The sequence below is a fragment of the Ixodes scapularis genome, unplaced genomic scaffold, assembly GCF_016920785.2.
Source record: "Ixodes scapularis isolate PalLabHiFi unplaced genomic scaffold, ASM1692078v2 PGA_scaffold9__187_contigs__length_104089568, whole genome shotgun sequence".
Lineage (NCBI taxonomy): Eukaryota > Metazoa > Arthropoda > Arachnida > Ixodida > Ixodidae > Ixodes > Ixodes scapularis.
Window position 1 is genome coordinate 4,313,894 of NW_024609884.1, and position 26,025 is coordinate 4,339,918.

Here is a 26,025-nt window from a genome sequence, read left to right on the forward strand (position 1 = left end):
CATTCACGGAAAGGCGGTGCCAAGGGAGCGTTCCTGAGTTCACTTCCGAATCCTTGCACCTAAAAATAAAATAAAAAAAAAATCAACGCAAAGAAGCAACATGACGCAATAACAAGTTACAACAACTAATTTTCGCGTCACACTTTGCTAATACAGAGCGCGACACAGCACAAAATGCAATGGCTGACCTTCTTTTATTTATTTTTGCAGTTTTCTTTCACGGTTGTTGGAAAGCGCTAGTTTAATGGACTGTCGGGCGTAGCAACCCATGCGATCAAATCGGCGTCCGACCACTATTACAACGTTCTACCTTCCTACGGACCGTAATCCGGACGCCATCCAAGCCAATCCAACGCTGTGAACGTGTGGACCCGCGCACCTAAGGTCACGTGACACCCCTCCGACGAATGCTGCAGTCGACCCACCGTAAGGCAAAACGAGAAAAGGCACACATGTCGCGCGGTGCACAGAAGCAACAGCAATGCGCGCATGCACCAACCTCGTTCCACGCACACCCGACCCCCTTTCGGAACAAGCGAAGCAGTCGCGCGCGCCTCTCAGTACATACACCCCGCCATCTTCCCAACAAAGCAACGACGGATCGATGGATTTCCACTCTACAAAACGCGAGTAACTCCACTCTAGGGGCGCTTCCGCCAGTCAAACATTCACTATACAACATTTGCTTCAACGAGGGGAAAAATAAAAAAATAAAAAATGAAAGCCTCTTTTTTTGTTCTTTCCCGCTCCGACCGAAAGAGCCGGGCTTGCCGTGCATCCAGGTTTGCTCCCCGCGAAGGCCGCCCTCAGTGAGCCGCCCCGTGCCTCAGAGCATGGAGGGCACGAGGGACGGCGGGCCCTTGAAGGTCAGGGGCTGCAGGTGGCCCTTGGGAGGGGTGATGTTGCAGAAGGCGGTGCACAGGGGACCCTGGACCTCCATGCGGTGCAGGTTCTGGCACCGCTTCCGCAGCTCCTCCAAGTTGAAGGGGTACTCCGGCCCGGGACCTCTGCCGTAGTAGTCGGGGTCGTCAGGGTACAGGTCGTCCCCTGCGCCACACCAGGTCGCACACGTGTTTGCAACTACGGGAGGGGGCCACCGTATACCACCACCAAGAGAAAAGATGGCAGCTAACTCGTAACGTCAGTGGGCCAGTGAGCGAGATCCAAATTGTACTAATGTGCCCACACAACTTCCACCTTTCTCGCGCAAAAGAAAAAAAACAAGGTCGGGGGCCGAGGCCACGCGGTCGCAGCGGCGCATCCCAACGAGACCTATCGCGCGCCCCACAAGCAGCAGCGACACGCCAACGAGGAAGGCGGCGCCGCTGCTGCTGAGACAACAGCGGGGGGTCGGCCAACCCCGCAGCATTGCCCAAGAGCAAAGACGCCGTCCCGCACTCCGATGCACGTCCCGATAAACGAGCAGACGCAAGACTGCTCCACTCGCGGACGTCCGACGTTCGGCCGAAGACCAACGAATCGAGGAAGTCGTCCTCTTCCGCAGTCGGGACGTCCCCGCCGCCCCAGGAACTGGGGGAAGGGGGGGCGAGCGCCCTCACGGTCCGGCCGTTGAACCATGAGGTCGAAAGTGGACGCGTGTGCGCTGAGCCACGGAACGGCCGGGGGGAAAAAACATAGCGCCACCAGAACTCTACCGCCAGACAAGGTCAAGGAAACGGGCCATCCAGTGAGAATAACAGCGGCCACTCCGAGCGGCCCGCGCACACAGAAGCGAACAACACGGCCGCGGAATGCCGCGTCGCGGCTTGACCCAGATCGGCGTTTTTGTGTTATTTCTTTTTGGTCCGTTTAGTTTGGAGGCGAAGGTTGGCCGGAAGTCGGGTGGCGAAACAAAAAGGTCAATCGCCGTCCAGACGTGTCCCTTTTTTGCTTTTTCTCTCTGGTCACTTTGATTTCAAGGACGCTCTCGGAGCAGCAGCGGTTCGGTCTTTTAGAGCCGGGACACTGCTCTCTGGGACACACCACCGAGATCATCGTCGGAACGAAAAAAAACGCCCGCTATCATCATCATCGTTTGTGACGTCACGGGTAGGACAGACTGGGACAGACTGCGCAGATCTTGGATCCCTCGGCTCGTCAGCTCGCTTCATGCGCTGTTTGGGTAACGCGCGGGCAAAGCCTATTTTACGCGTAGTGTTTATCTGGTGAAGTGATAGTAGGACATTTTAACGAAGCTTGAAAACGTGGCACGCGTAGCCGTGCTAACAAATACTTTTGGCGCTGAGGTGTCGAAGCGCTGGGATGGTGGTGTGCTCTTCTCTACCCGAGTACAAAAAGCTGGATGATGAAAATAGAACATCCTACGCTTTATACCACTACAACATCTACCACGGAGAATATGCTGTATTTGATTCCGACAAAATAAGAACGGACTGTCCCATCAAACTGAAAATAGAAAAGCAAAATTCGAGAACGTCTCGCGTGTGTAGTAAGTAAACACTTCAGTGAAAGCGACTCCGTGTATCCTGTTGATTCCAATGTGTTTTGTGAGTGCTGGTCTCTTAGTTCTAAGTTGATGCCTTTCGGAATTTCGGAAACCAGCAAACAAACATTTCCTCAAAAATACTGGCAGGAAGAAGCGGTGGCTGGCTTTCGGATTCCTTTAAATTAAATCTTTGCTTATTCACCCAATCGACGCGAAACGTGCGGGACCCCCTCCCGATCGAAGTCTTAAATCTAGTAAGACGGTGACACTTCAGCGTCCCTAAAAATGAGGTATACACTTGCTACAAGTTGCTACCGTTTGTATGTTTAATTTTGCGTACCCAAATGCGCATAATGCGTGATGCGCTGCTCAGCGAGCGATCTCACATTTGTAAACAATTCTCAGTAAAATTCGGACAAAACAAATTAATCAATTGCCTGAATTCGCCAGGCCATGTCCGACAATTTAAGAATTTATGAAAATTTCTGCTTTTCTTTCGAGCACAAGTCGCGATGTGACAAACTTTTTTGCCACATATTCGATACGGGAGGAGCTAAGCGTCAGCAACCGTCGAGTCACACTTGGATAGAAGCGTCAGTATCGCGGCAAGCTCATGTAGTTAAAACAAGTGTGCGGCGCTTTGCAACACAACTGTGCGCGCGTGCACAGCTAAGAAGACAACACGTCATTTAGTCTAGTTAATACACAACCTTTTTCTACAGGAGAAGCTGTTGTAGAAAAAAGGTTTTGCATTCATTATAGTCAGTTACAGGTTAAGAAGGTAGCGGCAAATGCCCCTCAAAGGGAATCAGATATCCCTCCGCCACCTCCGCATCCAATAGCGTCCCACCGTTTCCGTGACGTCGTGGCCAACGCGCGAGGAGGGTCTTGCCTTTCTGTACATATTTGCTTTATCTTTCGACTTTGACTTAGCATTGTGGAATGTGGAAACCACGAGAGGGAGATTAGAGTTCTTTCCCACCGACGGAAACAAATACGACTTTCGGGGATTAGCTTCCCCCCGATGGATACAAAGGCTGCTTTTAGGGGCTCGGTTCCCTCTCCGATGAATACAAAGGTCGCTTTCTTAAAAAGTGGGATCGGAGACAAGTGGGAATCCATTGAAGCGGAACAAGCAGCGTTTCCAGTGAACTCTTCTTTCGACTGCGGAGAGATTTGAAACGGGCGCATCACACTTGTGGGAGGAGCTTCTCCTACCTTCTTGACTTGTAACCGACTATAGAGTAAATGATCCGAAAAAAACAAGTATCAGAGAGGCTGTGAATAGCCCTGACGCACGCCGCACTGTGAAGCTACAGGCTTGTATTTGACAACGCTATTTCTTTTTTTCTTTATGTGTGTACGCAAACATTTTGCGTACGCTAAAAACTCGTCAGTGTCTGGGGTCCGCGATATCTGATGATAACAAAAAGGCCTTCTCTATAAAAATCACCCGAGTCCAGCGTTGTCGAATACTTACCTTTTCTGGTTGGCGACGTCAAAATCAATGAAGCGCGTGTGTTCAAATAAATAAAGATTTGTTTACACAGGTCCATAAAGTGGCGCATAGCATAAAACTTCAGCCAAACTTGCCCTTTGATTTTATTTGGCCAATTTTACGGAAGTCAGATCTAATTTGACTGGCCTGTCCCTTATACCTTGAGTACGCCGTAAAAGCAAATGTCCATATAATAAACAGTTTATTTCCTAAGGCCATAATTGTGAAATGCTGCTATTGAGTACTTTTGCAGCGCCGACAATTACAAAAATTCACTATTCAGTCTCGATCGGACTGTCAAAATATTTCTCGAGTACTTCATTTCTTTAAATAAGACAGGTAGAAAAAATATCACTTGCTTTTATAAGTTCTGGGAGCCATTATCTTTCCGGATTCAGTACTTCGCTAATCAAGCTGTCAACCTGCTTCTTCACATCCATGCATTAGCCGCTTCACTAGTTTATTTTCCTGGAAACTAGTGTCATCATGTGCGGCCGCAGGTGATGGTAATCTTCCCTGTACATCAGTTCAGTCGTTTCGCCACCGATCATGGCCGAAATTAACGATGAACGAAAGGTGTCTCAAAAAAAAGAAAGCCCGCAATTTAGGCTCGAAACCAATTCATGGTCCTCAAAGTGGCTCAGTACTACTTTTTCTTTTGTTGTGTGTCACAAGGGACGCATTTGTATGACAAAATAAAGCAAACACGGCATAAAACAGCAACACAGCCGCGTGCCTCCTTCGCTGACTATTCTTGTCAGCTAGCTTCCAATCCTAAATGCGCGATCATAAATATATGCGCTTCTTACGGGGAACGTTTCGCCTTTATTATACAAACCTGAGTTGTCAGAAGTAATGAACCTTTGAACCCTCGCGCTGTCTTAGTCGCCTACATAATCAATGGGGTTCAGTGTTAACGCTGATTCCTGCGCCTCATCCTCCTACGAATTCAGTACGCCGACGGTGAAAATAGTCACATCGTGCTACAAAATTAACTGCATACGTTGTGCAGATTATGATCTAATGTAGGGGCCTCAAACTCAGTTAAGTGCGGGGGCCAGATATCCCACCCCCGAAAGGACGAGGACCAATAAAAGATGGCGTGGGGGGGAGGGGGAGGGGCGTGACGGAGAAGGGACCACACGCTCTAGCCTGACATCTGGAGGTTTGATTCGCTTTGAGGACTACTTTAGGCTTGCATCATGTGATAACAAGAATTAGAATGACACCGCCTCGCAATTAATTATGCTGAAATTTTTTATAGAACAGAAGAGTATGCACACTGCGGTTCCCGTTGCTCAATTAAGTCGGAAATTATTCAAACTCAAGATGTTTCGAAAGAAAATATTTCTTCATACGACGGTTGTTGCATTCCTGACAATTTTTATAGAAGCAGTCTGATAAAATACTCGAATTTTTATGCTGATGTTTCTGAGGGCGAGAACTCAAAAATCATAGCTTGCAGCTGAGGTGACGAAACGCTGGGAAGCAAAAAGTAAAACGAAACAATGTGAATATGTTATAAGAGCAGTACTACATATGGAACAGAAATGAACTGATGACATTACTAATTCTTATGGCGTATGCCGTTTCTAACGTTCGAGACATGGGAAAAAAGGCTCGCACAGCCAGTTACTTGTGGGCCGCATCCCAGCGAATCGCGGGCCGCGTGTATGAGACCCCTGATCTAATGCAATTATGTAGTAGATACAAGTATGGGACCACACTTTACAGAGTAAGGCAAGGAAACGCGGTGAAACAGGGCAAAAAACGCGAATACAACGCATCCGCCAAGGTGCGGAGGGGAGAGCGGAGCTAAAAGTTGACGCAACCTAATGGCGGTCGCATCACATGATTCCAAGATGGCAGCACCCATGCGACTGAGGATGAAAAGGCCTATACAGTGGCGTAGCCCGGAGGCAGGGCTTAAGAAGCTTCAGCCTTGCCCCCTCCGAAATCCAGCCGATCCTATGTGCCAAGAAACTAAAAGAGAGGAAGAGATGAGCGCGCATGGGGGAGACGTGAGAACCCCCGAGCTCTGGTTTGAATGACTTGTGGGTAGGCCTAAACCTAGTAGGAAGACCTAAAGTTCGAATGCGAAAGCCAATCGCCGGATGCTTGCCTTACTCCTTCGACGAGTGCAGTGGAGTTGGAGGCAGCTAGCTTCAGCTCTACCCACTAATCATCCCAACCGGAGCTGGGCATTCTGACGTCCCCACACGTCTCTTCCTCTTCCTCAGTTTCACTAAGGGACATCCCCAGGTGCCTCAGCCCCCTACGAAAAAAATTCCTGGCTATGTCACTGATGGTATAAGGGGGAGAACAGTATGATAAAGAAAAGGAAGGAGAAAAGGGAGTATCACGAAAGCAGCAGTCACAGCAGCACAAACACAAAGTGGATGACTACCGTATTTACTCGAGGAATAGCCGCACTGTTTATGAAGGAAACCTGAGGGTTCGCTTTTCTGTGGAGCATGCGGATAGCCAATCACCGCGATCGACAGCATGATTACAGCTGTTTACAGGACAGAGATAACGTCTTCGCTCGAAGATACCATCTGTGAAGGTTGCATTTGTATGGAGACTCTTGTTCTCGATCTACTTATTCGCTATGTTACGTATGCGCAACGTGATGATTGGCTGAATATCTGCTTTGCGGGAAAGTAGACACAAGGGCCTTGTTCATAAATAGTGCGGCTATTACTCGAGTAAATACGGTATTCGCAACTTTCAGCTATGGTGGTATGGCGGTGTGAGAATCACACTGCCTAGCTCCTTGATGGTCGGCTTCAAAGTGAAAGTGTTCGCTTACACCTTTCTGACGTGGAAGCATGAGGTAAGACTCCTATATCGCTCGTATGTCACAAAAATTTAATTACTTGCACGTCGCAGACTGAACCTTGTACTGCTGTTCTACAACGATCATCCAGATGACCGCCATTTTGGTAGGAACTAGTGTGCCTCCTATAGACTTTTCCAGCGGCAGTCTCGAACGAAGTGATTCACAGTGCGCGTCCCTGGTTTTCAGAGGGTACGCAAGTGTTGCCCGACTGTGCTGGGCTGTGGGTTTTCTAGTCAGTGGGCTGTGGCAGCCTGCGTAGGCACACTTCCGGACGCTGGTGGAGGCTAAATTGCCACATTCTATTTTTTTATTTTGTGTTCTATGACGAATAGAATTTCTCGGGGTTTTTAAGAATGCCTTGAATTATTTTTGGGAACAGAAACAAAAAAATGAAAGCTGTTTTGCTGAGCCCGTGCGCAACAAAAAAATTGCAAACGGGATTTTTTTTTTTTATGTTCATCTTTTTAAGGCATTATGCACTCAGCCGTGTCATCTACAAGGGTCTTAACCGTCAAAAATATTTGACCACAGAGGATATCCGAACTACATAGGTAATCCCCGCTCACAACATGAAATTCAATGAGTCTCATGAATCGAACAACATATACTGTACGTACCCCACGGTGCCGCAGTATCCAAACAGGATTTGAGAAAGGTCTCAAATAACACAGCATATCCAATATACAGTGTCTACGATAGTCACTTCACGACGATCGGACGGAATTTGGCCTGTTTTGGGACACATGTAGAAGAGAGCTGCTTTTTTGCACAGCTTCAAAGCAAATGAACGAACGGGTCTATTCCCAGAGCCCTCTGTCTATTCCGTCCCCACACCCCGGACCCAACCCTATCAGCTATTTTTCATGAAGACCGGGAACATAGCCGGGAAGGCTTTTTGGAGATTATCTCTACGCAAATAATTCTCCAAGAACGTAGAAATGCCCGCGTCGTGGGCTGCTTGACGTTCGCTCTCTTCGTTAGTTTCCTGCAAAGGCCGAGCAGGCTACGACCCCTGGTATTCCCTGGTTCTCACAATGGAAGATAACACACGAAAAGCAAGCATCCTAAACAGGCAAATAAAGTAAAATCTTCCAAGAAAATCCGGCGAACTCTGAATGCACAACGCAGGTGGGGAGTCACGCTGACCGGGTTTCCACAGCTCAGGCGGGTAGCAGAAATTTCTGGCTGATAGGGGTCGCTCGATTCACAAAATGGCGGCTGCCAGAGCTTTTTTTGCAAAGGTCTATAGGCTGTGAAAGTCGCAAACACAGTATAAGGCCCTTACTAAATGGCACCCCACAAAACAAGCGAAGTGCAAAAGTTATTCTTCAGCACTGTACACTTCTTAGTTGATTGTCTGTTGCGAAGACACCGATCTCTTCTTCCACACACACTGCACACTGCTGCGATAACTCAATCGTTTACATACTTGCGAACATACATAATCATGGGGGGGTAAATGTATTAGCACCTAATATAAGAGACCGCTGTCTTTTAAAAAGTCGGAAATGATGATAAGTGCTTTTTTGAGAGTTTTGAGGTCTGGCCAAGGGCCCGGTTTCTTTGCTAAAGCTAGAGGACGTCTGTACAGCAGTTCGAGACAAATCTTCATCCTTTGCCTTTCTGTGGCAGAGCAGTGGCAGTCTAGGAGAATGTGACTTTTCAAAGGGATAACCGCATTCAATGTTGGAGACTCACATTGCCCAATTCAGTGCAGGAAGCTGACTGTGAAGGCCACCCCAAGTCGTAGTAAGAGAGCATCATATTTTCTTTTTGTTCCTGTACGAGGTAACAAGATCTGGGTCAATAAGAAGTAGGAGAGCGTCGAGAGAGTAAATGATTTCTGCTGGGAGCATTCCTCTCAGAAGTGCCATAGTAGGAACTTGTCATCTGCAGGTGTGAACGAATATTGTCAGTTCCATAGTGTTGCGAGAATAGGCTTCGCCAGCCAAGCGATCTGCTTCTACGTTTCTGGCAATGTCGCCAATAACCCAGAATCTATTGGAGGCGTATTCTATGAACAAATCTATCTGCGTCAACTAATGCTGTTTCAACCTTGTATAAAAGTGGACTCAGGGAGGACCTCATTGTTGTACCTTTCAGTAGTTCTAATGCTATCTTGGCTGTATGACCCAGTTTTCTGACTGATCAAAGTTGCCAGTTACAGTGAAATATTTCTAGGTATCAAACATTTTGCCTGCACAGTACTTTGTAGCCGGCAGCCTAATGCAGGAGAAAAGGTGTGTATGTTGCTTTCCACCTCTCCTGCCATCAGCCCATGGCAATCGAATGTTTGCACAAACACAACATTTGCACTTTTCTGCTTTTTATTAAAACAGGGCCAAGCACTAAAACTTATCACTTAGGGTTGTGTCCTAAATGAGAACTTTCTACCACATTAGTTTTAGTAATAGCGTGTTAACTCTAAAAGAAAAAAAAATTGCTGTAGCGTGGCTCAACTCTGAGTCATCGTGACATCCCGAACCAACCTCTTTCATCACCCGACGTCTGGCCCGTTTACATGGTGGCAGCGGTGCCCAACCAGGAAAACAATCGAGATGTCGACCACGTCAACACTGCAACTACAGCTGCCGCCACCGAAGCCTTTGGACACCTCAGGCGACACATGGCTTAGATGGAAAACATAGAAGAGTGAGTTTGCATTGTTTTCTACAGCTACGCAACTGAGCAAGCAACCGAAAGAAGTGCAGGCAGCAACGTTGCTGGTGACTATTGGCGAGAAAGGCTGAAAAGCATACAACAGCTTTAAGTTTGAGACTGAGGAGGACAGAAATTATGTTAACACCCCGATTCATACATTTGAGGACTTCTACCGACCGGCAACCAATTTGACCTTCCAGGAATCCCGCTTTGGGTCAAGGGATCAGAAGGAAGGCGAGTCATTCAGCACTTGGTTGAAAGAACTCAGAATTCTAGCAAAAAAACTGAATTTGGAGAGCTAGAAGAGCGTAGGCTATGCAGCCGTATTATCCTTGGCATTAGAGATAAGGGCTTGCAGAAGAAACTGATAGCAGAAAACCCAACCTATCAGAAGACCTTCAAAATGTGCCGCGATCAGGAGCAAGGAAAACAGCAGTTCCATGAAATAAGTGAATCGGCAGCGCACGACACCGCAGTGAACACCGTCGCAGCGAGCGTTAAACCCTACAGTAGGTGTGGTTATACAGTGCACCGTGCCCACGCTTGTCCTGTGCAAGAAAAATCGTGCAACAAATGTGGAAGGCTGAATCACTTTGCTCAAGCGTGCAAGTCGTCGGAAACTTCGCGAGCAACAAAAGAAGAAGGCAAACAAAGAAAAGAAAAATCTTCGGGAACGGCGCGTAGATGACGAAGATTTTTTCTTGGAGGCTTAATCTATCAACACAATCACGACAGACCAGTGGAGCGCAACCGTCGAGATAGAGGGTCAGCCAATGACTTCAAGTTGGACACTGGTGCAAATTTTTGCATTATTTCGCGGCATGACGTGACGAGGCTCCCGGTAAAGCCCCAGCAAGCCTGTAACGCTACGCTCACTGCTTTCTTCAGTCACAAGAACACCTCACAGGCCAAAGTAACGCTGCTGCTCTCCGCAAACAACAGGACACACGAAGAAACATTCTTTGTAGTAGACCACAATGTTCCGGTGACTTTAAGTGGTATAGTTGCCGAACGTCTTTGGTTTATACGTCATATGTAGGACGTCCATCTCGAAGAGCTTTACCCGCCAGCACAACCCTTTGCAGAAGTCTCCAAGGGACTCGGACAGCTGAAGGATGTCGAGTATGCAATGAAGCTCAAGCCCGGCAGCGTGGGTGTCATCGTGCTGGCTAGAAGAGTAGCCGTGGCTCTTCAGGAAAAGGTGAAGGCGGAGCTACAGCGCATGGAGGAGCAAGGCGTCATTGCAAAGGTAACCGAGCCAACGGAATGGTCTAGCCACATGGTCACAGTCATTGAAAAGAACAAGATACGCATCTGTCTGGATTCAACAGCACTTAACAAAGCGTTGTTGCGTGAGAACTACCCCATGCCAACACTAGAGGATGTCGCTCCGCGGCTTGCTGAGGCCAAGTTCTTTTCCATTTTGGATGCCGCGTCTGGATTTTGGCAAATCAAACTCACGAAGGCTAGCTCAAAACTCTGCACGATGAGCACACCGTACGGGCGCTATCACTTTCTTCGTATGCCCTTTGGGACGCTTCTGCGCCGGAAATCTTTCAAGCCGCAATGCACCGACTGCTAGAAGGGCTGCCTTATGTTGCGGTGGTGATGGATGATATACTACTGTGGGGAAAAACTAAAGAAGAACACGACTATAACCTGACTCTGCTTTTGACGCGGTGTCGAGAACACAACCTCAGACTGAACCCCAAGAAGTGCATCTTTTTGCAGCAACAAGTCCGCTACGTGGGACACGTCTTCACAACGAAGGTTTGCGCCTCGACCCAGAACCGGTGCACGACATCCAGCAGATGCCGGAGCCAAAACACTGTAAGGAGCTTCAAGTTTTGCTCGGCACAATGAATTTCGTGCACCACTTTATTCCCAACATGTCAGTCATAAGAGCGCCACTTCGGACCTTGCTACGTAAAAATATAGCGTGGGTCTGGACGGAAAAACAGCAAGAAAGTTTTGAAGCATCGTGACAGGCGCCGGTTCTTTCCTACTTCGACCCAAAAAAGCCAGCCACGCTACAATTACTTGCTCATGTTGTGCTTTGTATATAAAAGAAACAATAAATCAAAGAAAATTTTCCTTGGAACATACTGTTTCTGCATTGCTAAGGATTTGCACAATCCAGTAATTGTCTGCAACTGTATGATGTTACAATTTCGCTTCATCAGCCTCCACATTACGCCAATCAATCAAACAAATAAAGGTACCCAATTAATCATTGACAAATTCTTAATCGGTGCGCATGCAGCCACATTATAGAACCTTTTTGGTGTAGAGGCCGTTACGATACTCAGCATCTAGCAGGTGGCATCTTCAGAGTTTCTGCATTTGGTGTGTGCTTTGTACAATCTACTAAGTAACAAACGCACATACACTGGGCTGCGGGGATCAGAGTCTGAACTGTGCGCTGGAATGGTGAACAGACTGCGTGCCTTTACTGAACACCCCAAGGTCAGGGGGGCCAGGACCCTACCCCCAACCCGACGTCACAAAGCCGTCTCGGGGCTGAGGGTTAGCCCCTGCCTTATCAGCAGAAAATCTTGCTCGTCTCTTTCAATCCTAGCTGTACATCCAACAGAGAATGAAGGGCAGCAATGCTTGAACGCACCTGGCAAGAGTGACACCGCTCCGTCGTTGGCCGATGCGATGACCGGCATCCACTGCTCGCAGCCCTCGACAGCCCTGCTGCATGCGAACTCACTGAGGGCGCTGAAGCTCGACATGTTGAGCAGGCGAGACGTCTCGTAGACCTGTGGCGGTGCCAGGAACACCGCCCCCGTGGAGTAGTCCTCCAACATGCCCTCCGGTGTGCACCACTGCAACAAAAAGCATGGCTACAGTTTCCTCTGTCTTGCCTGCTCTCCAGCGGGACACGCAAATAATTTCCCCGCCAACATTGCACTGATTCCATCCGGACACCGATGCTAGCACTAATGCTCAAGGCCGACAAGTGAATGTCAGCGCCGTTTAAACACTTCATTCCCCACTGTGAAGATGAGCTGCATTGTGGGCCATGTTTCAGACGGATACATGCATGTTCCTTTTTGCTGCACGAATAGTATCAGGCCAAGCACTAATTCTGAGGTTCGCGTGCACCATATACTTCATGAATCCGAAATATTAGTCGTAATGGGGTTCCTTGGGCACACACTAGGAATGCTTTATAAAGCCAAGATTTAACGTAAGCAGCATATAGCCAAGCTTATTTCCTTAGAATAGTCAAACAGCCATTTGAGCAATGTCTACGATAGTACACCACGCCAATATTGCCAGGTAATGTCTGCATGTGACTGGGAGAGCATCCTGTAATGCCACATCCACAACTCCCAAGGAGAGAAGCAGGGAGCTACTGCTCCTCTAAGTGTGTAGTGCAAACTGGCGTTGCTTGGTGGATAAAATGTGAAACAAAGGAAAGGGGATTAAACACACGCCATTGGATTTCACGATTTCTGCTCGTCCCTTGTGGCTTCTGTGATTACATGTCATCGGCGGATGGCGCGATGTAACAGTTGTTCCGGTGACTCTGCTGTTACTGTTGTATAATGCCCAGGTCACCCTGAATGCCACCTACGCTACCACATGAACTAGACAATGCGCATTTATCAACGTTCATCAGCACCACAGTCCTTCCATAGCTTCCCCGAAGAAGGTCAAGCCTCTGAAAGCTCTTTTACGCCAACACATTGCCACAGGTTTGAAACGTAGAGAATAAAAATTGGGGCAAACCATTTTGAGCCTAATGCTTGCCTACTGAAACCCGAGCATTGTGCATTGAACTGGCACATGGCACAGTATGATCTGTCTAAAACCGCCATATATGCCTGATAGTTAACCCCGTACAAGTCGTTCTGAATGCCTTTTTAGGTTTAAAAGAAAAACAGTGTCTCGTGCGCAACTAGGTCGAAGAGTAAGGGGCCCGCAGAGAGTGGAAGACCTTGACACAAACACCCATCAACACGGACAGCCACACCGAGAAAGAGCGGCACGCACCTTGAGCGTGATGACTTCGCTTTGGTCCAGCACCACTTCAGGCTGCTTGTCAAGGCAGCAGAGGTAGAACATGGTGTCGTAGCGGCGGTGTCCCACCGAGATGGGCGTTAGCCAGTCCCACCATTCGTGCAGGGCCCACACGTTGGGGCAGAGGCCCACCTCACGACAGATCTTGGCGAAGTTGGCCGGGTCCTCACGGAGCCGCTGCCTCCACTGAGTGGCGTCGAAGCCCTCAGAGACGGCTTCCGTCGTCACTGAGCAGCTGGCCCTGGGTGCCTTGGTGAGCAGCAGCACACCAGTTTCCTCGAACGTCTCGCGGATGGCCGAGATGCGGTAGGCCAGGTCCCCTGGCAGATGGTCTTCTGGCCGGAGGTTCTGGTGCGACAGTGTGATGGGCTTCTCAATCATCGGGGGCCGGGGCCCAAGGGTCCGGCCGCACACGTCCCGCAGAAGCGACTCTCTGGACGCCCCAGCCGCCTCGAACACGTCCCACCAGTCGGCCGAGAAGTCGCACCGTTCGCACAGGCCTCCGGGGTAGACATACGCGTTGGCCATGAACGAACTCAGGCTGGACCGCTTCACCATGAGGACGCGGTAGTCACAGCGGGAGACGCGCTGCTTGCTCTGGTTGTTCCACACGGTGGCTATCATGGCGGAGGCCAGGTCGCGGCCAACCACGTCGCGCAGCGGCGCCCGGCTCACCACGATCAGGCTGGCCGCCTCCTTCCAGGGGGGCGCTGACATGGCTGCGAGGACACACATATCATGATTGGGCCGCCTACCTGCATTCGAGTGCCTCCGGCTTCACATGTGCGGACACACACAGCCGAGGACACTCGCCCGCATGACGCTCACCTGTCCCCGCGAAAAATTCGTAATCTGCAGAGCTCCAAACAAACATGTTGCATCGACAGTCGCTACCAGAGCGGTCCACCAACTGTGGACATGCTTTTGTGACGAAAGAAAATGTCTGGGGACCTGCCATACACAGATATGAGGCATCTCAAAGAAGCGAGCATGAGGAACAGCTCTCTTGCCAACAGGCTGAAAGGTATCGGTTGGCCCCTTTTTGGGTTCAGCAAGGAAAGAAGGGAATTTGACGCGTACCAGGGCAGCAGAATGTTTGTTCGGAAGCACAAATAAAAGAGCATACCTGAAAAATGAGAGTTCCGTACAATTGCAAGATCAACACCATACAAAAATCGAATGATTGGAGCTTTTAAGAGCTCGGCGGCCTCTCGGTGACAACCCATCGATTGAAATCGCATTCTCTGCAATATTTAGATTCCAGTTGTCAAGATAATATATATATATAGATAAAGCTCACCTGCAAATAAAAACAGACTTGCGAGTAATGGGGGAACTAAAAGTAGAACCTCTTGCAGCCCAAACGATGGTTTGTATTAAAAAAAGAAGAAGAAAAAAAAAACCCGATGGAGTCGGTGGAAAGAGTGTGCCAAGCGGAACTTCCGTCAAGGAGTCAAAGGCCCGTCTCACAACCGGAACCAACTAAGCCGCGAATGGCGCAGGCTTTGTGCTACGTTTCCTCCTTGTCTGCTTGTAGGTGAGTGCCGTGCAGAGGTGCCGTGTGATATGATGTCCATGAGGCCGGCGGGAAAACAGCTGGCGACCACCCACCTGTGTGACTTGACTCTCGGTAAAGGTAAGGGACGTCGCGTTTCCGGTTCATTAGAGATGACTTGGTAGCGAACACAACACTAGAGCTTGAAACCCACCTGAAATCCGATAAACACCGACCGGAGAAAGCAAAGCCCGCACACTTCACTAAAAGACTTCCGTTACTCCCCGAGCGCCACACACACCGACTCACGGATGTCGCCATGTTTGCAGTGGGTGATGATGAGGATACCGACGTCGCCGACGTCCTATTTGGAAACCCTGGCGGCAGTTCAGTAAGGTACGCTGCGAGGAGGAAAGCAAGACGACGAAAAGTACGCTGCGTCGGGCCAACGGGCCCGACGCAGTTTTTCCTGTTGCTTTTCTTTCAGCGAGCAAGTTTCTGGCGCTCATTTCCTCCTCATTTCGACGTTCGTGTACGCGCCGCGCGAAAGAATGCGAGTAGAATAACTCTATGGCGGGTACTCACAAGACTTGCACGATTCGTCTTCCGTTCGATTTCGTGTTCCCGATTTCCACCCTCTAGTAACTTACGAGGCCCCCCCAGGAAACGCGTTCGGACGCACTCCCTTCTCTACTTTTGGCGTAAAACGGGAATATTCGTGGAGTTCCGTTTAAAAGGAGAGCGTTTGTGGCTGCAGCGGACGCCTTCTTTGCACATCGTCGGAGCGTAGTCACGTGTCAACCTCCTCACCCGGCCCAAAGCAGCCAAAGTTCCTGTTTTTATTTTCATCGTTTTCGTCCTCCTCTCCGATGTTTCTCTCCTTGCTTACGCGTTTTTTTTTTTTTGTTTTTTTTTGGAGGGGGGGGGGGGGGGGTCTTTTTGCTGGCCTGTTTGTTTTGTTTCTTTTTGATCGTTTTGGAGGGGCGGATGGAGGGATTTTTGCAAAACGAAACCAAGTTGGTGAAGTCGCGCGCACAATGTCGGATAACGACAAACCGTGCTCCGGAAGTACGTGAAAAATCTCGACAAGGTTGGGGAGGTTGGAGAATCGTTGACGGGAGCTGCGAACTACACGGAGCGCTTCTCTAGCTATCATCATCATCATTTGTCACGTCATGGGTAGGTGCAGATCTTGGATCCCCTCGGCTCGTCAGCTCGCTTCATGCGCTGCTTGTGTAACGCGCGGCAAAGCCTGTTGCACGCCTTGTGTTTATTTGGTGAAGTTACATTTGTAGTACGACATTTCACCAAACTTTGAAACCGCACGTGGCAAGCGGAGTCGTGCCAACAATCGCTTTTGGCAGAGGTGTCGAAGCGCTCGGATGGTGGTGTGCCCTTCTGACTCGCCAGACAGGAGTCAAAATATCCAATGTGGGTCAATAGGTTCAACGAGTCAAAAGGTCCAATAATGGATCTTTGGACTCGCCAGACAGGAGTCAAGAGATCCAAAGTGGGTCAAGAGGTCCAACCAGTCACAAGATCCACGGCGAGTCAAAAGGTCCAATAATGGATCCTTTGACGCGTTGTATCTCGACTCGGCAGACGCGAGTGAAAACATCCCATGCGGGTCAAGAGGTCCAATTACTCGAGAACTGCCGCGTCATATTGCAAGGGAGTCACGGAAAACCCCTCACCAAACCTCCCCTAGTCGCGGGGAGGCGCTGTACAATAAAGATCACAAAAGATTTTTGACTACAAATGCCTTAACTTTTGTTAAAAAAAAAAAAAAAAAATTGAAACATATTTAAAAAGGAGGGGGGTGCAACGACTTTAAGATTAAAAGAATTTGCATCTCGTCATTTTTACGTTGTTTATCGTGTCGCGGGGGATAGAGAAAACATCTCCTTCAGTAAAAAAATGTCGCGATTCCGCTGCAGAATCGCATAACAAGACTGGAGCTTGTTCCCCCACCTGCGGCCGCGAGTGGCAGCCGAAGGAACTACGGCGAGAAGCTTACGTCCGCCGATTTCAGCAAATAGAGGGAGAGAAGGCGACCTCCGAGAGAGCACAGGGAAACCTACTCGGCACCCCTAATTACGTCACTACACTAGGATAGGGACCAGATGTGACCCTGAAGACTAAGAGTGAGTTGAGGGATGCCAGAAATGCCAATATTTTTTTTTATTTTTTACACAACAACTAGGAGACGCAGGCGAAATCGGTTTTGTGCAGTCTTGGGTAGTAACGCGTTACTAGTAACGCGTTACTGTAACTTCGTTACTTTTTCGGTAACTTGTAACTGTAACGAGTTACTTTTTAAAAATGTAACTTGTAACTGTAGTTCTATTACTTTTTAAAAATGTAACTTGTAACTGTAGTTCTATTACTTTTTTCTAAGGTAACGATGAAAGTAACGACGTTACTTTTGTCGTTACTTTCCAGTGTTTTATGAATAATATATCACTGAACGAGGGTGCAATTTAGCCATTCCTTGCACTTTCTAAATCGTCTATTCCGACATTTCGAGTGTCAAGTTGGCCTTGCACCAAGTTGTGCATACGTTCTTTCTCGTGAGTCACGCACGTGTAGATTTTATGAAAAAAATATCTAGTTATCTTTACGCACGCGCTTGTACTTTGTGATTGAACACTTACATCTTAGTGTCTTGAAGCACTACCGATGTTATGGTTTTTCTTTTTTCTGTGCAAACGCATTTTAATGGGGTGAATCAACCGTGAAACAACAATACACGGGAAGGATACTGTGCATGTCTCGTATTTTTATTAGCGCCATTACTCCGCACTGCGCATGTTTCGCATTTTGATTTGCGCCACTACTCTGGCATGGAAACTTTCAAACACTAATTCCGAGAAGCAACTGCTTCTAAGTAACAATAGGAAGCAAAAAGCGTACTTTTTAATTTTATGCAATATAACGTTGTGAGGGGCGTTTTCTAATTTTTCCTAAATTTTTTTTGTGTTATAGAAAAGTAACTGAAAAGTAACGTCGTTACTTTTTCAAAGTAACTGTAACTGTAACGAGTTACTCTTTTGTGGCGGTAACTGTAACGGTAACTTCGCAACTTTTTTTGAAAAGTCACTGTAACTGTAACGAATTACTTTTTAAAAGTAACTTACCCATGACTGGTTTTGTGTTCTTTACTTCACAAATGTCAAAGGGCAACTTCAACTAATTGTTTACCGAAGTTCGGAAATCGTTGCACCCCCCCCCCCCCCCCCCCTCCCCCCCTCCGGTCCTGAGGGGGGCAACAGGAGACATCCAGTTTCGTGTCGCTAGCTATGGGAAGTGGGGAGGGAGCGTTTTTCTTAGCTTCGGGTAGATGGCGCCACTAAATCTTTGCGTAATAGAAGTCAAGAATATGAGGCTTTTGACGCGTCTGTTCACGACATAAAAAAATTAAAAAAAAAAATTGCCTCAAATCGAGCAGATACGTATTGAGCTTGCCAACTCAATACACTTTCATTAAGTTCACGTCACGCGCGTTGTTTTCTTGGCCGGCTCAAGCGGCTGGAGGACGGAAAATAGTCCCCTTTCCTCTTCGCGATTTCACCGCACACTCGTGACATCTTGAGGGCTCAGGGTTTGTTTTCCTTTACTCGTGCTAAGGTAAGCCAAACGAAGGTGACAAGCACCAGATTCTTTGAACGTTAAAATAATTTCGCGGCCACTTTAAAGGGGTCATGAAACGTTATCGGGTTGGAACGTTAATCACTTTGCAGATGCCTACTGGGCCCTAGTCTGGCTCAAGTACACTCGCACAGACCGCTACTGATTCAGAAACATCTTTGTCGCGGTGAAATTGCGAAGGTAAAAAGGGGACTATATCTTTCAGGTCTTGCCTTCGCAAAGCTGGATGATGTAATTGTGGGATCGAAATCAGCTGACTGACGACAGTCGAGCGTGGCTAACGGATTGGACACGAGAACTACATGAGCACTCGACTTCGGCTCGTAACAATCCAATGCCACGTACGGCGGACACTCGGGTAGTGGCTCGTGTCCAGCCACTGCGCTGATGAGAATAGCCCAACTCTACCAATGCCCTGGAGGTCGGCACGCGTCTCTACTTTGTCAACCCCCAGCACGTGGCTATGATTAACGCTGGAGGCATAGGAAGGGCACAAAGCCACGTGGCCGCTTGTTCTGGCTCCCAGTTGAGGGGATCCCCTCAAAAATTCGATAAATATGAGCATCGCTCATCGATGAAAGATGCTCATATTTCTCGAATTTCTTTTGGCAACTGCCAATGCCCAGAAAGAACAACTAAGGCAAGCTCATTCGGTTATTAACGTTAGAGAGTGATTTTGAGTAGTATCGAAAGTAGAAAAAACGTTCCATGGCTCCTTTAGGATGCGCCTTAGATGGCCACTTCAAAGAGAGGAACTCCCGATAATTCACCGGTTCTTTTCGTGCGGGTAAGATATCGAACTTGGCCAATGGGAAGGCAATATTGTCAGGAATGACAAATGACGAGGTGAAGGATAACTGAAGAAACTAATGAGGCGAACTTGTGCGCAAAACAAAATAGGAGGAAGTTAGCGTCGCAGGCGTCGATGTCGGCGAAACAGCAGGATCGAGCGCTGGAGCAAGACTGACTGCGGCTCGGCACGCGGAGCCCCTTATGTAGTACACGCGTGGGCTTCTGGAACAATCTGTGTAAAAAGTTCGACGCGTAGAACATTCGGACCTCGAACAAGCAACAGGATTCGCAAATTTACAAGAACGCTAAATTGCAAGAACAAAGGAAAGACTCGGAGTCGAACCCTAGCTCGAAGGAGTCAAACCCTAGCTCTTCGCGTGGGAGTCAAGCACGATAACCGTTAGGCCACGGCCGCGCTGCTTACTTGGCCAGTTGCGCGCGCGGCAACATGACAAAAAATATTTAAAAAAAAATAATAATAATGTTTTTGTGTATGTGTGTTTTTTTTTTTTTTTTTAAGGCGGGTTGAAATTATGGTAAACTTTTCCTTTCAAATAAACTTTGAGGTTTGATATAAAATATATCGCAATTTAAATTAGCATTTGATGAGCGGTTGCTGTAATGAATCATAGGATGCAAGGATCCAAATATTTCACGAAAATGTGGAAGGTACACTGTTGTTTTCTTTTTCCTTGGCTTTACTACATGCGAATAAAATAATTCAGTTTCCATAGGTAAAATTTACACGGGTATACCGCACATTGAAAGGAGAAGTAATATATGGTTTCCGTGTTTATGCGAACCAAAAAGAAGTATACGTACTATCGCGATACATCGAAATACGAATAAGAGTGTGCATGACTTTTGATGAATGCTGCTCAACCTGGCCACGAGCCAGTGAAGCGTGTGCATGCACAGCAAGACAATTTGTTTGTGGGGATATTTATACAGCGTGTAGTTGGTCAGCCATTAAAGTTGCGACGAGTCACACGCTGTAGATGAGCAATTTAGCCAGTGCAGTACAACCGCTAGCCTGGGGTCTTTAAAGGGGCGGTGCAACGATTTTATGATTAAAAGAATTTGCATCTCGTCATTTTTACGTTGTTTATCGTATTCCAGAGGATAGAGAAAACACCTCCTTCATTAAAAATGTCGCGATTTCGCTGCATATTCGCAAAGCAAAAGTCGAGCATTTTCCCCCACCTGCAGCCCCAAGTGGCAGCCGAAGGAACTACGGCGGAAAGATTACGTGACCTGTCTCGGCTCTAAGCTGCAGCATAGCGCCCGCTAATGTACGCAGAGAGAGGGAGGGGAAGCGTCCTCCGAGATAGCACACGGGAAGCTACACGGCACCCCGAATGACGTCACTGGGAGTGCGACCAGGTGTGACCCTGAAGGCTGGGAGTGAGTTGAGGGGTGCCCGAAATGCCAATCTTTATCTTTTTTTTACGCAACAACTAGGACACGCAGGCGAAATCGGTTTTCTGTTCTTTACTTCAGAAGTGTCAGGGGGTAACTTCCAGAAATCTTTGACCGAAGTCCGAAAATCGTTGCACCGCCCCTTTAACGTGCACCACGCAGTAGTGATACACGACCGCACGCCGGTACGATGCTCATCCAGATCCAAACGGGCAGGGGTGGGGCTCGAACCCAGGATCCCTGGGTTCTGCAGCGCGAGCTTTCGCTCCACGCGCGTCGAGCTGGGTGTGCGCTTGAGCCCACTCGGCCACCGATCCCCCTCACAGCAAGACAAGGGGTACTAGGGTCCTTTTCCAACTCTGAAATGTCTCGAACACAAAGGTGTTCAAGGCGTCGCGCGGAGCGACATGTCCCGTGACGCTCTCGGCTTCTAGCGTATACGCTGCGGTCCATCCTTAGGTGGAACGTATTATAGCCTGGGGTCTTTAGGTGCACCATGCAGTAGTGATTGCACGAACGCACGCCGATGCTGGTTCCCCGTACAGTGTGGTTCCAGTTAGCAGTCATGCTGCACTGACCATATCGGCAATATACTGCGGAAATACACCTTGACCCTCTGGATGACTGACAAACATGCTGTCCAAATCATCCACACAACCCTTGCTGCCAGTTGAGCTCATGCTGCGTATAGACCAAAGCGCTGTTAACAGACACGCCCTCACGAGGTGTGGGAAAAGGCGCAGTTTCCGCCCGAGGTGTGGGCATTGCGCGTGCGCAGGGACCGCCTCCAGTGGAGCCGATAGCAGCTCCACCGCGGGGGTGGGACGTCAGCGCCACGTGTTGGTCTATACGGGCCTCGCAATTAAATCACCGACTATAGCTGTTCGTTGATTTTAAATTCAAGAAACAACCCGCGTCCCCGCGACCGTACAGCGTGCACAACTCTCGTGAAATTCCTGCGGTAGTCAAGCATACCGCACGAAGAGATGGCGTTGGTCGGAAGCCGATTGAAATGGAAAACGCACAACGCCATGACACAGCCAGCCATTCAGGATCCCCGAACCTGTCGTCCCCGGGGCCACTGTATCATATTCTCCCATCTCCGTAAAAAAATTGGGTTGTGTGTGTGTTTATACAGCCTAGAACTTAGTCTGCCTCAACGGGCGACGAGTCTCCCAGCTGTAGATGGGCAATTTAGCCAGTACAGTACAACCGCTAGCCTGGGGTCTTTAACGTGCATCACGCAGTAGTGATACACGACCGCACGCCGGTACGATGCTCATCCAGATCGAGACGGGCTGTGGTGGGGATTGAGCCCAGGATCCTGGGTTCTGGAGCGCGAGCTTTCGCAGCGCGAGCTCCGAGCTGGTGTGCGCTAGCCCACTCGGCCACCGATCCCCCCTTCCATCTCCCTCTTTTTTGTTGCTTTGTTATTATACTCTGTTTCATACTTAGCGTGCAACGCTGTCAAAGCTACTGGCGCGAGCGTGGGGCTTGATCTCTTTTGTCATTCGCACGCGGTCTCGCGCAAACAATACTATAGATGAAGCCACGCGCTCGCGCCAGTAGCTTTGACAACGTTGCGCGCTAAGTATGAAACAGAGTATAGTCGCGGGATCCTACCCCGTTGCAGTGCAGTGACCGTCACGCACCTCCTTACCACCCGAAAGCCGCCATTCATCGTAGTTTTGCTTCTCTTTTTTTTCCTGCTCTTGTTCCAACTTTCTTCAAAGCCCTTCCCTCCTTTTCCCGGTGATCGGACCGGGAGCCAAGAGGTCCAACGAGTCAAGAGGTCCAATAATGAATCTTTTGTTTGATTTCTTTTGTTTTACTTTCATTTATTCTTGATGAATTGAAAACAATCGACGAACTAAGCTTCTCTAGGCAAACGTATGTGTTGGCCAACCTAACCTATCAATGTTCTTCCCTAAAAAAAATACTATACTTCGTTTCACCCAACGTTACTAGAACACTCAGTTGGGAAACTCATCGTTGAAACCTGGACCGCTGACGTCCACAGCGACCGAGCTAAATCAACATCAACTAGACAGACGGCCTTCGCATGGTCTCCCCTCCCTCTATGAAACGTCATCAGAGTCGGATCGCGCTAACTCGCCTATTGGGCCCGAGCCCGAGCAGAACACTGACACAGCACTCGTGCCCAATCTCCCGCCTCGATCGATCTGATGATGACGCGTGCGGAAGCCTTCTGTCTAGGTGGTGTTGGCTAAATACGATAACAGCGACCCTTTAGCGATGAGTTGAAACATTGCGAGAGTCCCTGAATGTTCCCAGAGTACCGAAACCATATAGCGAAACTCCCATGCTCGAGGTGCCAAGATGGCGGCTCAATCGTTTTTCTTCACTGGGGTCACCTTGAGCTTTTAGAAAGCAAGTTTTTGCGTAAAAACAAACGGAAAAACTCTATTGTAGGAACTTTCATTGGATATTAGTACAAAATAACAGGCGCGTGATGTTCTCTAAAACCTTTAGTTTACAAGGTTTTGCGGCACAATTAATGTTGTTTTTATACAACCATGCCTCACCGGTGATTTCAGGGCGCGTCCCCACCTGAGCGCGTCCTAATTTCGGTAGAATCGCGGCGCGTCTGCTTGGGAGCCGGGGGTTAAACCCCTTCCGCCGTATATGTTTCCACGCCAAAATGGCCAACCCCTTCCACCATATATGTTTCGACGTCAAAATGGCTGACTGAAGCCAAAATAGAACAGTCAAAGCGGACTCAATCGAATGCGATATTCCCGAACCAATACAAGCAGCGTGCAGTTCCCCGATTGGCCGCTGAGGGAGAAATGGCGGCGTTGCGATCGTCATTAGCTCGGTTCCCGAGTACGGATCGCGGTGCCACTTTTTCAGAGCAGGCTCTATGGCAGTTTCCCAACTGAGTTGTTCTAGTAACATTGGTCTCAGGGTTCACCCTACCATAGACTAGAGCCCGAAGGCTTGCATCCGCATTGCAAAAGGGTGCGTGCGAGAAATTCTGATACGCAGAGTACGAAGAGCACTGATCTTACGCATATGGTTCTCTGATGCGATAGCGCGCTATTTTATATGGGTGAAGTAAAGCTACACGGCATCTAGTTTCATAAGCATTCATGCCATATTTCGTAAACATGTCAACTGTTTAGAGAATCTGGAGGGCGCGCAGGCAACATTGCCATAAAGTCGTTTCGCCTTAGCCAGAACAATTCAATTCCAATCTTTGTCTACGTAAAACGGATGAAACGTACCCGGACCCGTATCTCCCTTCCGCACGTGATCCGTTACATACGCTCCCGTGTCGAACACTCGATCCGACTCATCTTCATTTCTTAGTGGCCACTGGTTCTGATCCTGGGTTCTTTTCGCCATATCGCTTCCAGACGATATTTAATCCCTTTAGTAGTCTTCAGTAGTAGCGAGCAGACGGAGCCGCGAGGGCTCCATAAGCAGACGAAAAACTCGCCTCCGCATGACGAGTCTCGGTGCACTGATACGTACGACGGAGAAAATGTACCACGTGGTTTCTAACAGGCTCGTGATTGGACCCGGCGGCCTGTGCCACTGGGCTTTAGTCCATCGTAGGATGAGACGAAGTATAGTATCGTGGGTTCACTCTATATTGTCCCACCCCGCTTGGGCCTGCAAATGGCCTGCAGTATATTGTAAATAAATAAAAATAAATAAACTTGTGAAAAATTAGGTATTACCTGCAATGGCGACTATATCAGTTATAAAATTAAAAAGCAGTGGTCCCAAGACACTACTTTGAGGTACCCCTGTCGGTATTGGTTTCAGTACTCAAGAAAACCCATTTATTTCAGCTGTTTGCTGCCGACAGCTTAAGTAGCTTTCAACTAGCCCAAGAGAATGCCCTCGAATTCTATAAACATATAGTTTTTCTCGTAGAATTTTATGATTCAACCGGTGAAAGGCTTTTGAGGAATCAATAAAAATCCCCAACGTTATAAGTTTGTTTTCAATAACGTTTGGAATAATTTATTTTTGCTGTAGAAGAGCTAGTTCTGGGTGGAGCGACCTTTTCAAAAGCCATATTGAGAATCAGTTAGTATCGTACTTTTTTCACAAAAACTTGTTAAGTTTTACATGTATAAAGCTCTCCATGCCTTTAGAAAAAAAAGGGGGGGGGGGGCAAGATTGAAATTGGCCAGTAATTGGACATATTTCTATCTCCGGACTTATATAAAACAAATAGATACCTTCGCAATCTGCATCCTTAGGGAAAACGCCAGTCGACAGCGACAAATTAAAAATATGCGTGAGACAGGGCGTAATAATGTCAATCACGTATTTTGCCGGCTGCACCTGTATTCCATTAATATCGGTACATTTACTGTTCTTAAGGTTTAAAAACGTCGAAAGTACTTCACTCCAATCGGTAGGAAATAAGAAGCGATTTCCTGTGATGGGTTGAGTTAAACAGAAGTCACCACTTCCTAATTGAACAGGAGAAAATAGATTCGTAATCATGGGCTTACCAACCGGGGGGGGGGGGGGGGAGGGGGGGGGCAAGGGGTCCAGTTTTCAGAGGGGGGGGGGGGGGGGGGCAAGGCATGTGTTTTGCCCTCCCTGAAACAGCCGCCACTGGGCAAGGCAAACACTGACCGGAGGCGCCGAGGGGTACGGGCACCGCCCCCCGGCTCAGGGGGGGGGGGGGGGGGGGGGGGGTCTTGTTTGCCCCCCCGTTTAAAAACAAGTTGGTACGCCACTGTTCGTAATATAGTCATTAAATGTATTTGCTAATTCTACTCCAGTCAACGTATTCCCTTCAATTACAAGTTCTTTGATGACGTTTTCTTGACCGTTTCGGTCTAAAATATCATTACTTTTTTTTTTCCACATAACGACACTTGTATTTTAATTACGAAATGCTTTATAGTAGTATATCGGAGCTAATTCGCCGATTCTTTCAAGGGGTTCGTCTGACTGCGTATTTAGACCCTCCCTCGATGCGGCAAATGGCATCCAGAGACATGACCCAATTCACTCTGATTTCCTTTTACCGAATATTACAGAAAGAAATTCTTGATTCTACAACTCCATTTTTTTTTATTATTATTTTTTTTTTTTTTAGCGATGTTTGAACATTTTGCGGAAAGTGAATAATCGGAAAATGTTTCGCCAACACCAAAAGCTCTCTTGTTCAATGAAGGGCTGTACGGAGTGGCGTAGCT

At 48.2% G+C, this 26,025-nt stretch overlaps 1 protein-coding gene across 4 annotated transcripts in view; it reads right to left on the minus strand.

Annotated features, from left to right (window-relative positions):
* Positions 1 to 175: 175 nt before the first annotated feature.
* Positions 176 to 26,025, minus strand: part of LOC8028781 (nucleoside diphosphate-linked moiety X motif 19) — a 30,115-nt gene continuing 4,265 nt past the window's right edge. Inside the window, exons 1-4 of one of the 4 annotated variants that reach the window (XM_040221201.3) lie at positions 15,091 to 15,308; positions 13,453 to 14,198; positions 12,071 to 12,278; positions 176 to 1,047 (exon numbers count right to left, since the gene is read on the minus strand). In XM_040221201.3, coding sequence (XP_040077135.1) covers positions 827 to 1,047; positions 12,071 to 12,278; positions 13,453 to 14,198; positions 15,091 to 15,295 — 1,380 coding nt within the window. In that variant the 5' untranslated portion in view covers positions 15,296 to 15,308 and the 3' untranslated portion in view covers positions 176 to 826. The other 3 variants (XM_029986927.4, XM_029986928.4, XM_029986930.4) reach the window with 3 other exon arrangements.